The 15,240-nt window shown below is 40.0% G+C and overlaps 1 protein-coding gene across 1 annotated transcript in view; it reads right to left on the minus strand.

Annotated features, from left to right (window-relative positions):
- Positions 1 to 15,240, minus strand: part of LOC105359507 (ribosomal protein S6 kinase alpha-5-like) — a gene marked incomplete at its 3' end in the record, with an annotated part of 84,281 nt that overhangs the window by 4,685 nt on the left and 64,356 nt on the right. The window contains exons 2-3 of the mRNA XM_011496121.1: positions 1,247 to 1,321; positions 509 to 727 (exon numbers count right to left, since the gene is read on the minus strand). Of these exons, the coding sequence (XP_011494423.1) occupies positions 509 to 727; positions 1,247 to 1,321 (294 nt within the window). The remainder of the gene's footprint in view (positions 1 to 508; positions 728 to 1,246; positions 1,322 to 15,240) is intronic.

The following is a 15,240-nucleotide window of genomic DNA, read 5'->3' on the forward strand; positions in this document are numbered from 1 at the left end:
TCGCGACGCTTAATTCATTCCGCTCGACGGGCATTGCTTAACGACACCGACCCGCGTTATTCAACTTTTGGTCTCCTTATTGCTGCGAAGTTTCTTTTACTGTGCAATTGCTTAAATGAAATTCACCCGGCACTTCATTACTTTGTTAATCAAATTTCGATGGGGTTCAAGGCTGGCGTCGCCCGAACCGAATACAATTGACCTCCGCGATTTCCATTGCTCGCGACACGCCGCGCGCAATTTAATTCCTCGCGAAGATTTCTATTTCCCCTTTCTCTCTCTCTCTCTCTCTCTCTCTCTCTCTCTCACTCTCTCTCTCTCTCACTCACTCTTCTTCTTCTTCTTCTTCTTCTTTCCACCAAAAGACGAGAGCCTCCTTTCCGCTCTAGATTCGACCGAGACGAGCCACGACGCGCGGCGCTCGGTAAAGCTGGTCGGACGGCGACGGGTTGGGGAGGGAAGGAGAGAACGTTGCGCAAGTAGCGCGTGCGAAGAAAGTGCTGCTCACCTAAGATTAAGTGGAGCTTTGCGTCCGTCTGGAAGGCGTAATGCAGCGTCACCAGGAAAGGACTGTCCCGGACGGCCTCGAGGACTTGCCTCTCGGTCTTCGTGTGCTCGGTCATCTTCTTTCTCTGGACGATCGACGCCTTCTTCAATACTTTCATGGCATAGAGGCGGCCGGTGTCGGCGCCGATTCTCTTGCGCACCAGGAACACTTTGCCGTAGGCTGTAACAACGATTTCGATCAGCCCGGGCATATTCGTGGGATTTCCCTTAACTCTTTTCACGCTCCTTGCGCCTAATAATATTCATTTATTAACGCGCGCTTGGGCAAACGCGAGTTAATGTCGACTACTTTTTTTTTGTTTTTTTTTTTGGTTTGTTTTTGCAGAAAGCACCCGGATATTCGAAGCACTCGAATCGTCGTTTCATGGGAAAGTTGATATTTTTAAAGTAGGCTTGTTATCACAATAGTAATTTGTTATTACTTTTTTTTCTTTCTTACACTTTACGAGGCTGCGTATTGAAAAAAATTCTAGCAACGCGTGCACAACTACTCGAAAGCATAAAGCTTGCGTGTGTACACACACACACACACACACACACACACACACACACACATATATATATATATATATTTGTGTGTGTGTGTGTGTGTGTGTGTGTGATACGCGGAGGCGCGTGTGTACGCGCGCATGTATGCTCGTGTACTTTAGTATGGGTGCATGTATGTATTGTCGCTCACCTCCGGTCCCAAGGACTTTAAGTAGGTCAAAATGCGTCATGTCAACTCTTTGGCCTCCGGTATCTGCTAAATTGACTGAAACACAAAAAATAACAATGTTTTGTTAAATAAAGCCATTATATATAATTAAAATATTATTGAACGTTGAATGCGATAATTACGTCATTACAATTTTGAATATCATACTTTCAACGTCTTAATTTATCGAAACTCAAATAGAGATACAATTTAATTTTCTCAATGATAAACTTTATGGTACGGCATCAATTTTATTACATTTCATTTACATCATATTACAAGGTGTAATATTATACAAGGTAACATTCAATACCAGATCGTGTAAAAGAAAAGTAATACTGGCTTATTAAAATCATTACGATACTAAATAATTTCTCAAACTCCATTTAGCATTTTTGCATCGGCAAAAATTACAATAACAACGACGGGAGCATGAAAGATTTCATTATTTAATTCCATGAAGAATTAGTTGCTCGTTAAGAAATAAGAGAAAAGGTTTTCTAATACGTTTCACACTCGCTTCACATGCACTACGCAGGCGCAAAATCATCGCTCTCTCGAAAGTAATTGAATTTTTACAAAAATATTTGAAGATATACTTTATCGAATTGGAAAGTTTTTAAGCATCGCATCAATCGCTGAACATTTACATTTCAAATTAGCAAAAGTTTTAATCATGGAGCGGTTGTCGTATTATCTTTAATAAACAACGAATAAACGATAGATTACTTCAATGAACATCGCTACTCGATATCGACACTTTTATATTTTTAACATTTGAAGATGCTGGAGTCGCGAGCTTATACTTGACCTTCGGAAATTCTGTAATTTACAATTCTAATCGAATGCCAGTGTACTACATATTACAAACTCGAAGCAATCGAGCCGAGCTTCATACCCGACACACATAAAACTCGATTTCTCGTTTTCACAGGTAGTTTACCATTTTCACGATCTCAACGCTAATGACGATTAGATCCGGGGAAATGTAGTAAATCGAAGAGGGGACCTCCGAAAGCTAAGCTCGAACGCCGAATTGTCAAAGACACGTGCGAGGTCCTTCGATAATCGAAACGATCGGTTGCCTGCGTTTGTGGCCCCGGCGTAGGAGGTGCACACTCAATACATACACCCCCCCATCCCATCCCATCCCATCCCATACCATACCATACCATACCATACCATACCATACCATACCATCCCAACCCACCCCATTCCACTTACCCCATCCCACTGCGTTGTAAAAGCGAAGATAAAAACCAAAACAAAAACGAAAAGCAGAAGGAAAGAAAAACACCATACGTTCGCTACCCACTAACCACTTCCTACCTCCCGGCCTTGGGCTGTTGTAATCCCCAGAGCCAAGTCTCCTGGATTATTACTTTCGATTTTCTTGGGTCGACATAAACGGTCGTGACTTGCCGCTTACCCGGCTCTTTCTCCCCTTCATGTTGTCTAATTCTAAATTTACATCGTTCATTCGGACCGCATCGACCAATGCTCCGCAAGGTACACGGCAAGTAGGTCCCAGCCGATCTATTAGCTAGCAGTCAAAATTTCACGATCCTCGTTAGATCGTTAATGTCCACGGCGCAAGAGGCGCGAAAATCAAGAAGCAAAAGTGCGCCGAGAGCAACTCCTGGAATTTTTCGTCCCACCTGGTTCCCGCTCGGCGCACGCCACTAACGCCGAGGAGTAACACGCGGGGTAACACCGCAACGGTCCTTCCCCTCGTGTCCTCGCTGTTATCGCCACTCCATGCACCATTGACGCGACCCGCGGCGAGACCAACAATGGCGCGCAGCATTTCACGGCTGAGCGAGGCTGCGAAGAAAGTCGAGACTCGGGACACATTTCTCGGTAGTGCCGTTGCGTAAGCATCCAGAGACGCGAGCGCACACGCACACTCGCACGCAAACACGAGAGACTCTCGAAGATTTATTCAACAAATTCTCGTCCCGAGTGCGCTTCATTTTAAAAACTCCAACTCGTCTCCTAGTCACCTTTACGATATGTTGTTACTACTAACGAGAAGACGATGGAGACGATGAAGCGCGGCGGCGAGCCGTTCGAATTTCCCGCCTCGCGATCATTTCTCCAAAATCGCGGCGCCAGATACTCCACGTCGGCAATTTGGGTTACGGGATTCGTTTCTTTTTCTTATTTACTCACCGCGGCCAAATATTTTCGTATCGTCTGCTTGACTCCAGTGTATTTTCAGTTACTTCTTTTCGAAAACATTTTTATTTTGGAGGTTATATTTCGCTTTAACTTTAGACGAATACGGTGCGGCGCCCTCATCTGGGTCATCGCTTTCAAACGATCGGATTCCGTCGAGGCTTTGCGATTTAATATAGTTGAGCTCTAGTTGCGTAAGTATTATTATCTTTCATTTCTTTTCTTATTTTCCTTTCAATTTATTTTATATGTTTCTCTCTCTCTCTCTCTCTCTCTCTCTCTCTTTTTTTCTTCTTTTGTTTATACACTTACTATAAATTTATTCATTTATTGTTTCCAACGCAGGATTAGCTTGCATTATATGAACCGATAGAATTGGCGCGGTCATCAATGTAAAGCCACACTACCTAAGTCAATGCTATCTAGACTTCGTACAAACATAATAACGTTACAACTACTCAAATTAATTGTCATTACGGCGTTGTTTCCTCGTTACACCAACACAGCGGCCGCACGAATGCCTTCAATCACGAATAATGCAAATGCCCCTTTGTAATATAAAGCCTTAGTTACCGTCCTCTCTTCTTATTATGTCCTGTGGATAAAATTAACAGGATCGGACCTGGAAAGTCCTACCCTTATTCGTCCCATCCATCGACACAATGCACAACCATTTATCTTGTGTCTAGCTTAAATCCTTATAATGCAAAAGCCTTTTCACATTAAAGTTATCATTAAAGAAGAATCTCGTGTCTCTCGGTCGTGTAAATCACGATTCATCATCCTATAGCCAGAAAAAGACAAAAAAAAAGACAAAAGAAAAAAAAAAAAAAAAAGAAAAAAAGAAGAAGAAGAAGAAGAAAGAAAGAAAAAAAGAAAAGGTAAAAGCCAATAGTCAACCAATTCCCTCTTGGAATCAAGTGCACCTCTCTTCCTCAATACCAACAAATGCCCATCACGGCTATCAAAATTGGACAAATACCGCGGGCGCAATGGTAATGCACACTAATACTCTCCCGCGTTCGAAATGAGCCGCGCTCGAAAAACGGAAGTCACCGCGATCAAGAGACAAAGAGAGTTAAGCGAGGACTTTCACTTTCGTAGCTCATAAGGAGCGACCAGGAGCGGAGAAATCCACTCGCACCCCGAATCTTCGTTACCAGTTTAGCCTCGACTTTTCACGCTTTATCATCATCCAGGTGTTGCCCTTACCTCCCATCCTTGTCCTCCATTGCATTTCTCCTCGAGAGCTCGATCGTGTTTAGTAACAATTCTGCGGGGAGCTCAGCTGTCTTTGGATTATGCCTTTCACGTCTTTGCTTGTCATTCTTTCGATTCGTGGCCAGTTGTGGCAACGTTCACTACGCTAACCAATTCTATATTTAAATTTAAATTTGCGGTATAATAATAACGCGGTAAGAGCTATCGCTATTAATTCTAATAAGGCGTTCGAAAGACATTTCGTAAGAAAGTTTCTCGTATGAAAATTATCTAATATAAATTATACGCTTAACGTATTAGCATAAGCGGCCGAGTAGAGCGAAGTAACATACGACCGATCAAGGTTAAATCCAAACGAAATCCGTAAGCTTGGCATGTCCAAAGCACTTTGACAAATTAATTGTCATTCGGTTAGAATTTTTTTAATAGGTGAATAATTGTTATTGTCAAGAAAAAAATTTACTCCGATCATTTAAATACTTATCTCGGATAATACTTATGTCGACTCGTTTGGCACGTACTTTCTTTTAAACGATATCATACAATCGCAAGTAATTTTTACGTTGTCTTCTCTCTCTCTCTCTCTCTCTCTCTCTCTCTCTCTCTCTCTCTCAATCGAAAGAAAGTTATGTTAAGCAGATGGTTAATCGATTTCGATAAAAGATTAGTGTTAGTAAGCGAGTACAGTTTCGTGATTAAACCTTTTAATTGGGATCGAACGCCGCTAAGTTTCGAGAATTCGAGCTGTTTATTTACGAACGGAAGAAGCGTCCGGATTCTCATGGGGCAACGGTAAACACACACATACATATGGTCATTTCGTGAAAAGTTTTTCCCCGCGTAAGAAAAACTTTTCTTATAAAGGATAATCCTACGCTTATTTTACGCGCTGCTATTCCGCTAAATTAATTTCTTCTTTATCATGTTGCATCTGTATTTTTTGGTGCTGAGTGAAAACTTACTCACCGACCATTAAACTTCGCTATCTTGAAAAAGTCGTTATAATTTTCTTACGATTTCATTCGAAAAGTTTTATGAGACGCGTTAATGCACAATTACTAGACAACTGTAGTAGCTCTTACTATCAGAGTCAGAGATTGAAAAACGAGGAAATTTTTTTTTTCTTTTTTACATACTACAGGTATTATATCGATTATCCCTCCCGTCCTCACCCGCCCCGCCTAACTCACATCATTTACCACGTAGTACTTATCATTGTGAATTATTGGCAAGTTTGAGCAAAAAAGTCGAGATTTAAGGAGCTGTGGTGGTAAAAGTTATTCGAGAATTATTAGAAAACTTGAACGTGAAGGGTTAATCGTCTCTGATATATCTGATTTCCGAATAAACGAAAGGATAATGTTTGTGCTGTTTAAAAATGTATTTGGCAAGGAAAGTTACCGTGTGTCTGCATGAAAGTGAAAACTTTAAAATTACGTATTAACTGCTACTAACTTGTCTGCTTGGGATAATTCTTAAATTGCCAAATTTTTTTGGCTAATTTTACTAAAACATTCTTAATAGTTGACGATCCTTCAATAGCATAAGTATCTTATATTACGCATTTTCGAAACTGATTGACGCCAATCGCTCTCATTACGTAAAGTAATTGTTGCATTAAGTGTTGGAGCTTTACGTAATATTATATTTCTTTGTGCAAAGGTATTATATAAATGTCATAATAATTTTACATTATATTCCATTCTTACTCAAGTCGCGTTATAAAATTAATGTTAATAATTAATGCAACTGGGATTAATAATAATTAATTGGGATAATGTCTATATTTCTTACTAAACGTCAATTTATGCGTATGAAATAAATTCTTGAATTTCGCAATATTAATTTAAAAGTTTCTCGATATTCGCACACTACTTATGCACGAATGCAGTGAAAAATTTAAATTATCATTATATACGGCGATAAATAGATTGATCAATTTTGAGTTAAAATTGAAAAGAAAATTTTAATATCTACTATAAAACATTATCATATTAATAAATGATGGCGTTACGATTTACGTAAGTAAAATTCAAAATGCCAAAGCGTGCTTACTGACATTTTTCAACTCTTCTCGAGCTTCGATAATATTCCATACGGTGAGAAAAAAAATGTTACCCAATACCGTAGCTCGACAATTTCCTATACAATATGGCCGAGGATTGGATGGGCAGGGGTGGGGGAGAGGAGGAGCATCCAATAGAAAATAGATTACAGACGTAGAAGACTGAAATTAATAGCGAGACGAGGGAAAGGTAAGTGCGTAATTATGATTTATAGAAAGCTTAAATTCTTATAAATTAAATTCTATATTGAATTATTTGTAATTCTGCTTGATTTGTAAATGCTTTACCCTATTAAATGGCAAATTTTTTAAAAAATGTATCATGAGCAGGATCATCGCCTTCGTTTTATATACACAATGGGTTTTTACTTTTAAATTATCTTCGTACTCTTAGAGCTTAGAATATTAAGTGAGAAGATATTTAGGAATTTTTATTATCATTTTACGTTGTTCCTGAATTCGAACTTCCAATGACAAATATCTCTTTTGTACGCAGTATATTGTTATTATTATTTGCAGAGGCAGTTATATCACGTTCGCGCGGTGACAGCTAAATTCTCGAAAAAATCAAAAAATTCAAGATTGGCTGGGTATTGACATTAAAAAGGACATTTGTAAAATTTATGTAAACGCCAAGGAAATATCATATACGGACAACCTTTGCAATCGCTAGATCGTACAGTCGGAACCGATTAAGTTTTTTCTCATTTCTTCTTTACCCCCTTCTTTCTTTCTGTCTTTCATGTTTTTATTTTTGTTTTTTGGTTCTTCTTCTTTTCTTTTCTTTTTCTTTCTTTTTTTTTTGCATCATAAATTTTGACACCAACCGTTATATAAAATCATCCCTTATCTACGCCATTACACTGAGCTTTCGCGTGCTTATGTGCCTCGTCAACGGTCTACGTTTAATTACCGAAAATTCTCAATCTCAATCAGCCATTGAATCTGCGAATCTGAACCTCACAGACTCCAAGCTTCTCTCGCAAAGTAGAAAGCATCTCTCCCTACATCTTGATGCAACGATATTTATTTAGATAATGTAACTATTACTCGGAATGCCGTGTGGCCTGGCCTTTCCCTTTCTTTTTCTTTTCATTTGTTTTCAAACGTAATTGGAGAGCCCTTTAATGTCGCTACATGCGCAATCCACAATAAAGTGATACCGATGTTTTCTTTCCTTCTTCTCCGTGCATTTTATGTAAATACGCCTGAGATCGCGCGCATACGTTTAGCCTTGTGCCCGATCTATTCAATCTATTTTCCATTGCAGCGACGAGCGGAATATCCTTCCCCCTTTCTCCCCATCGTTCGCCATAATAGGCTAGAGACTCGGGTGAGCGGCATCGAGCATCCTGGAAATTTCGACTGGTCCCGGTATAGGCAGGAGCAACGGTTCGGTCCCCGCCTGGAATGGAAATACGGCCGACCGCAAGATTATCTCCAATTTCAATTTCGTTTTACGCAATGGCGAGCGCACGTCGACGGGGAAGCGGAAGAGGTTCCGGATCCTGCGCCACCCACCCGGGGCGAGCCAAAGCGGAGTGGGGCGCCACACGTGCCCCCGGCCCTGACAGACACACGCACTCGCTCACGGCGGGGAGGAGAAACCGTGTCAAGGTGGTGAAGCCGCCACCGCCGCCGCCGCCGCCGCCGCCGCCGCTGCCACCGCCGCAGCAGGTGACCCACTTCCTCGCGACCGGAGGAGAACGGACGAGACTCCGGGGGCCCCGGGTTTCGCGCTTGCGCAACAGCAGCTACTTTTTCGGGCGGGATGGAAAGTGTCCCCTCCCTCTCCCGCCCGCCAGCACAGCGTGTAAATCGCCGATCTCGATCACCGTGACTCAGAGACCGCGTTTGTTTACTTCCTTTGCGAGTTTCCACGGCTTCCTTGGGCTTGCGCGTGGGTGGATCCGGGCGGCCTCTTTAATAATTTCGATACCGTCCTCTACGCTCTTCAACTTGAGCTTGATTCGTATAGTATAAAATGCGCGTTCTTATCCGATGATTTAAAATTTTTTAGTCTATTGCATGTAAAGCTTACTTCTTATGGAAACGAGAAGTTTTTTTTCTTTTTCTTTTTTTCGATACAACGGTCGTTGTTTTAGAAAAAAAAGGTGACAAACTATGGGCTAGTGACATTAGAAATGAAAAGAATTTGTAATTTTGTTTTTGTTTTGTTTTTGTTTGTTTCGGCCATATTAAATAGACGTAAATGAAGAGTATGATTGTGAAGAATAATATTAGACATGAATGGTCGAATAAAAAGAGCGATACAATGATAAATAGAAAATTTCGTGATGCATGTAGTAAGTAGTGGCCACTTTACGTGGCGACCTAATTAAAAATAACATTGTCCATATTATACACCGAGAAATAAGAGAAGAAAGTATTTGGTTCTTTATTTCCACCTTTCACTCAGACAGATCAATAACAATATTTTATATTACCTTAGAAATGTAAAATATCTACGATCTCGAAATGTGCCTCTAACGCCATTTTGGATTTATCGGGACATCCAGAGTGCTAATGACTGTTTGCCGAATGACGATTATTTATACATTAGGTGTTAATGGATACTTTGCTTTGTGTATCCGTTGAAAAGATATGGACGACAATGTTGTCTGGCTGAATTTTCAATTAGACTAATGAAAATCGTTGAGTTTTTAAATTATGAAAATTATTACGCCTTATTTACTGGTGAATTTCAATTATTTTTCCTTAATTACATAGTTAAATACGTAGTTGCTTCGAAATTGCTGCCACCACTATCAATTCCCATTCCATCTGCTGTTCAGCATAATAATATATTAATTAATTTAACTAAGCCTGAAGCTCACTTTAATCCATGTCAATAATAACGAAACTTCTATATATGGTAGTATAACTTATATATACAAGGTTATGCTCGAGTATTCTTCATAGTATTATCCACATTAACGTTATTAAATGACAAATATTTATGTATATAAGAAACAACGTCAATTGCTGTATTTGTTTTATTTTTACTCTTCGTAAGAAAATATTTACGCTGTCTGTTGGGAAATAGGCGATATTCTTAACAATCATCTCAACACAATCGAATCAACAGTTACTATAATTGAAGTGGGGAAATCTTCTGTGAAAAGAGGTATACCATAATGAATGGGCAATTTCATTTTACAACATTGGAAAAGTACGGCTGCACGACCTTTACCTACTCCCACAATATTACAAATGCTTAATAATGCACGGTAAGAGTACGAATTTTTCGATTGATTATAGAAATGCAATAGGCGAGTACCGATAAATCGATCATCTCCATAGGTCTAAGAAACTTATATTGAACTTTATACAAATTAATTTCTTAACAAGAAATACTTATGGACAGGACCTAATCGCACGACCTAAGCGACGATCGTATTAAGAAATTACTTTGCAAAAAATTCAACTACGCACGGCAATTATGGTTACAAAATGGTTACAAGCAGATGTAACGACAAAGACTGTAAATGTTATTGGGGCTATTACTAATGGGATAGTATAATGATTTTTACCGTTTCTATTATAAAATGTATGGTTACGAAAATTCATTGCCGAGTAGCACTTGAATATTTATAATTAATTTCATGGGAAGCAATTCAATGCGACTTATTAGCTTAGATATTTTAATGTATCTGGTTTCGTTACCAAAGAATAGCAAGTTGGCAATAATTACTATTACGGAAAAGCTTTCGGATAATCATAAAGATACACGCAAATACATGCATTCCGAGAATTTTCCTTTTTCCATCTTCTAAATAATTACGTGTACACAATGGAGGTAATACTTTCATGTCGACTCTCTCTCTCTCTCTCTCTCTGACTCTCGAAAAGCCCACAGCGCTATGCGACTGTAAAGTTTTTAAAATAGACGCCTTTGCTTCGTAACATTTCAAACGATAATGCCATCGGACCTGGCCACATGTTTACTTTAAGGTAAAATTGCAAGTACATTGCCAGCATAATTTCTCCAAGCAGTGCCTCTTAGTCAAGTGTCGATATATTATTCGATCAGAGCTAAATGATTTTTCGATTAGAGCGATATCTCACAGGAAGGTCGATGCTCCCCTTTTTCCGCACTGCGCATCGACACAGTTTTCTCGCGATAAAGAAACATTTAACGCGTACCCTGTGAGGATAAAGAAAAAGCAGTTGTTCCGAAAAAAAAGTGTTGCGAACCGCGGCAGAAACGAAAGCCAAAGAGGGAGTGGGCCGAGGGAGAACAGAATCCCCGATCTAGTGGCCAACGTCGTCTTCGAGGGCCAAGCCTCGTCTCCTCCTCCCCCCTTCTCGCTCGCTCGCGCTCTCTCTCTCTCTCTCTCTCTCTCTCTCTGTCTCTCTGTCTCTCTATCTATCTTGTCTCCCGTTCCCACTCACTCATTCCTGAGCGCGCGGACTCGAAAGACAGATAAAGATGGAAGGAGATCAAGAGAGAGAGAGATAGTCCCCACTTTTCTCGCGGAAGTTCCGCTTTTGTCTGACCCAGATAGTCGGCATTCACTCGCTATTTCGTAACGGGACCGACTTTCTTTCGCACATTACCTGACTCAGACCGTCTAGTGCGATGCACGCCGTAGAACGGCAACGAGGGATGATCTAGTGAGGATGGGTGCCGGGAAGGAGGGGGGATAAAGAGGCACAACAATGGCTTTTATCGGAAGCAGCTATCGCAGCGATAGAGAACGAATTTTAATCCCGGGGGAGACGTAGTAGTCGCGATGTTATAAATACCTCGCTTAAGGGCAGATTAAATGTTTCGATTTTTTTTTGTCCCCTTTGGTTTATAAATCGTGAAGGACTTGTTTATTGCAAACAGTTATTCTCATTGCGCTATTCAATGAATTGAAATTACGAGGTTACGGAGGTGTTGACCTTATTGTTCAGGAACGTGACGGTTTTTACTACGCCGATTCTACGGTTTTTGTCCTTTTTGTAAGCGACATTAAAGGAATCGTCGTGTTTTTTCATAATCTAATTAACTTTTTGTTTTTGTTACTCTCGTCTGTATGTTAGTCCAGTGATGTATTCTGTAGCACATGATATTCATTGGCAACGAGGTACCTTCGTTGGAATTACCACTTTGATCGGTTGCCAACAATTTTTCTCATAAATTCTCGCAGGCCGGAGAATGATTTAGGCCGCTGTAATACTGTAAAATTTTCGAAAGATGCGATTGGTTGTTAAGAAATTAGTTAACCTAGTCTTGATGTTGCGCACGCCATACTTTTGCATTCGAACTTTTTAAACAAGAAACTACTTTCTAAGATCGTTTTTACTGGATTATACATAATTATTTATTAATATAGAGGACTTTGCCCGCATTAAAAATGACGTTTCTAACCTCAAACTTATAATTCACGAGAAAAGAAATACTTAAGGTAACATATGTGCATTCGCGTGATGGCTAAATGGTGGCCAAAGATATATAAATTTAAAAATTGCTCACCCATAAAACTAAATCTGTTTCACGTGTGTCATGAGATTTGTAATTTTGTTTTTTTTTATCTTGTTGAAATAGAAACAAAATCTGATAATCAAACCTCGATGTAGCGAATGAAAGGTTTTTATGTGCAATGATGCTGTAATTCGACATCAGCCGAGTACTATTATATTAAAACATTCTCGTAAACAAAAAAGGAAACAAAAAAAAAAAATAAATAAATAAATAAAGACCATATACATCTAACGAAGTTAAGTTTTGTAAATAAATTATAGGTTACGTTATGATCATCATTTGAATTAATGAAACGCAGGAGTTTATTTTAGACATTTTAGCGAAATAATTTTAGTCATTTCATTATAAAATTATACATTAGGCTTTATAAATATTGTTATATAACTAGTTACACGAAGCAATTATTTTCAGGCAAAGTACGCTCGCGCGCGCGCGTGTGTGTAGAATCGAAACACTAATAAACGAAAGAATAACATACTTGCAGATGATCCGTTTAAGCTTTCTATGCAATTAGATATCGAGGTAATTAGCTTATTAGAATGACAGAGGGAATTTAAGTAAACTAGGTTTCTGAGTCATTAATTCGAAATTTAAAATTAAAATTAGAAAATTCAAAATGATTTTCGAAGACGGATTAAGAATTGATAGAGAACGAATTTTTTAATGCTAAAGCACGAAAGTATTGCTATACATTGGGAGTATTTTTGGTATGTAAAGATTTTTATGTGCGCGATGGTGTGATAAAACGAACTTCACAAGCGACTCGATGACAGCGAGTATTGGAAGGAGCGATAAGATGCCGTTTAAAACGACTTAAATGACCGCAGCAATGTCGCAATAGCATTGAAAAAGTTCAGAAGTAAAGTTTACTTAGCTGTTGAGCAAAATCCGTCGAAAAACATTGGGCCTTAGGCAGTTTGGTAAAATCGAATGCCTGCGGACTTGGTGCAACTTGGTTAATCGCTCCGTCGAATTTTCGTCAAACTTCGTGAATTCGTAAGAAATCGTTCGATGGTTCCTATGTGCGTTAATACCGCCTCGTATACGTGCTATATTCAATATCTGTATGACCGACGCGTCCTCGTACTTTCGAATTATATTCACAAGAAAAACATCCGCGATTGAATGGAAAGTAAGTGCGTGCATCTTTGCGCTGACGCTCGATCCGCTATCTCAGAAAAAAAAAAAAATAAATAAAAAAAAAAAATAAAAATAAATAAAATAAAAAAAGAAGAAAAAATCCTTCAATGCTGAGATATTATTGTAAATTACCGTCAATCAAACGTCCTATTGATAAGTCACAAGACCGTCTAGTACGTTTGAATTACGGTAATTCAGTTAACTAACTAGTGCCTTATATGCTGGGTAAAATAAATGAATTCCTCGACTCGGCATAATAAAGATAGGATCAGCTCGAAGTTTGTGTTTCGTCGTCTCGAAATAAAAAACAGATATCCTCGATCGGTCATCGTCCCCGCAGAAAGTCACCGGAAGCGCACGGCGCTGACTTCCGGGCTCGGCTTGTCTCGAAAAAGCCGAATGCCTCGCTGCAAGAGGAGGAGCTAGGTCGCCGAGTAAGTAAGTAAGTAAGTAAGTAAGTAAGTAAGTAAGTAAGTAAGTAAGTAAGTAAGTAAGTAAGTAAGTAAGTAAGTAAGTAAATAAATAAATAAATAAATAAATAAATAAGTGCGTGTGCGTGTGAGCGCGTTTGGAGGGGGGTGGGGCGGCGGCGGGGATAGGGAAGCCCGATCGTCACCGTCACCTTGTCCCAGTACTGCGTTCTCGACGTTCGGCTTAGATCACAATTCGGTTTATTTAACCTTAACGATAGTAACGATAACCATTTGCCCCGTACATTTAACGACGTCCGTTCATTTGCGAGCAGACGGCAATTTTTACGACTACGGCAAATTATATTTCGTCGCTAAGCTCGCGCTACTTTCCTACTGCCCTGCGCTCTATCCTCATTAATATCCAGGCACACCGATGACAATATAATGCCCTCGTTGATAATCCGCTAATGTTTTTAGGCGCTGCCGCCGCGGTCCCACGCGGTCCCACGCGCTCCATATCCATTGTTTTTACAACTCTGCGAAAGTTTGGCCCGTTAGCGCGGAGGTTCGATCGAACTCTCCTTAATCGGTAAGTCGAATGCGCCAACCAGCGAGAAATATTTATCGTGCGCTTTAATGTAATCGTAACTCGGCTGTAGGAATGAATCGGGCTACCGCAGTCGAATAAATTTATTCTCAATCCGAATCGACAATGCACGTACCGTAACACCTCGAGTCTTTAATGCTCTTCGTTCGTTCGAGCATTGATATCAGATGTGTTGGCATATTATAACTTATTGCGAGCAGCTCGCCGCTCAGCTCTATAACTAAGCTTCCGTCACAATTAATTTTATAACCGGAGTAAAAATCAGTTTTTATTTTAAATCGCTGATTGCGCCCGACAATGAATATGCAGTAGAGCGGCGGTGAGATAATATCGGGCGGAAAAACAAGATCAAAGGTCGTGTTATTTCAATGGAACATTCAATGCAAAGCTGAGGTCAAGCAATAATACGCCCTACGACCATTATCTACTAAGCAAACTCAGCTTACGTAAGCGACAACGGCCGAACGAGAAGGGCGAGGACTGGGCGAGGACTGGGCGAGGACTGCGCGAGGAACGTGCGTGGAACGTGAGTGGAAAGTGCGAGGCGAATCATCAAGAGCCCGTCCGTTAAATATCCATCCGACTCATGCCAAGTGTAATTACACCGGATGAAAGTGAAATAATCGTTTGCTAATGGCCACGGCACATAAATTCACGAAAAAATAAAACAAAGGAGAAAGAAAAGAGTATCACAGGATCGTTTAATAATGTTGTTCGGTGAGCGACAATTCAATTAAGATTCGATTAATAAGGTGCAGCTGCAGTGGCGAAGAGGCGAGTACTCTGCCATCCGTATTTGCACGTGTGCGATGGGTGTAAGGAGTGAGGGGGGAGGGGCAAGGAGGCGGCGGATGTACCTTCATTGGATACAGGTAGCAC

The sequence above is a fragment of the Ceratosolen solmsi genome, unplaced genomic scaffold, assembly GCF_000503995.2.
Source record: "Ceratosolen solmsi marchali unplaced genomic scaffold, CerSol_1.0 scaffold11, whole genome shotgun sequence".
Taxonomy (NCBI): Eukaryota; Metazoa; Arthropoda; class Insecta; order Hymenoptera; family Agaonidae; genus Ceratosolen; species Ceratosolen solmsi.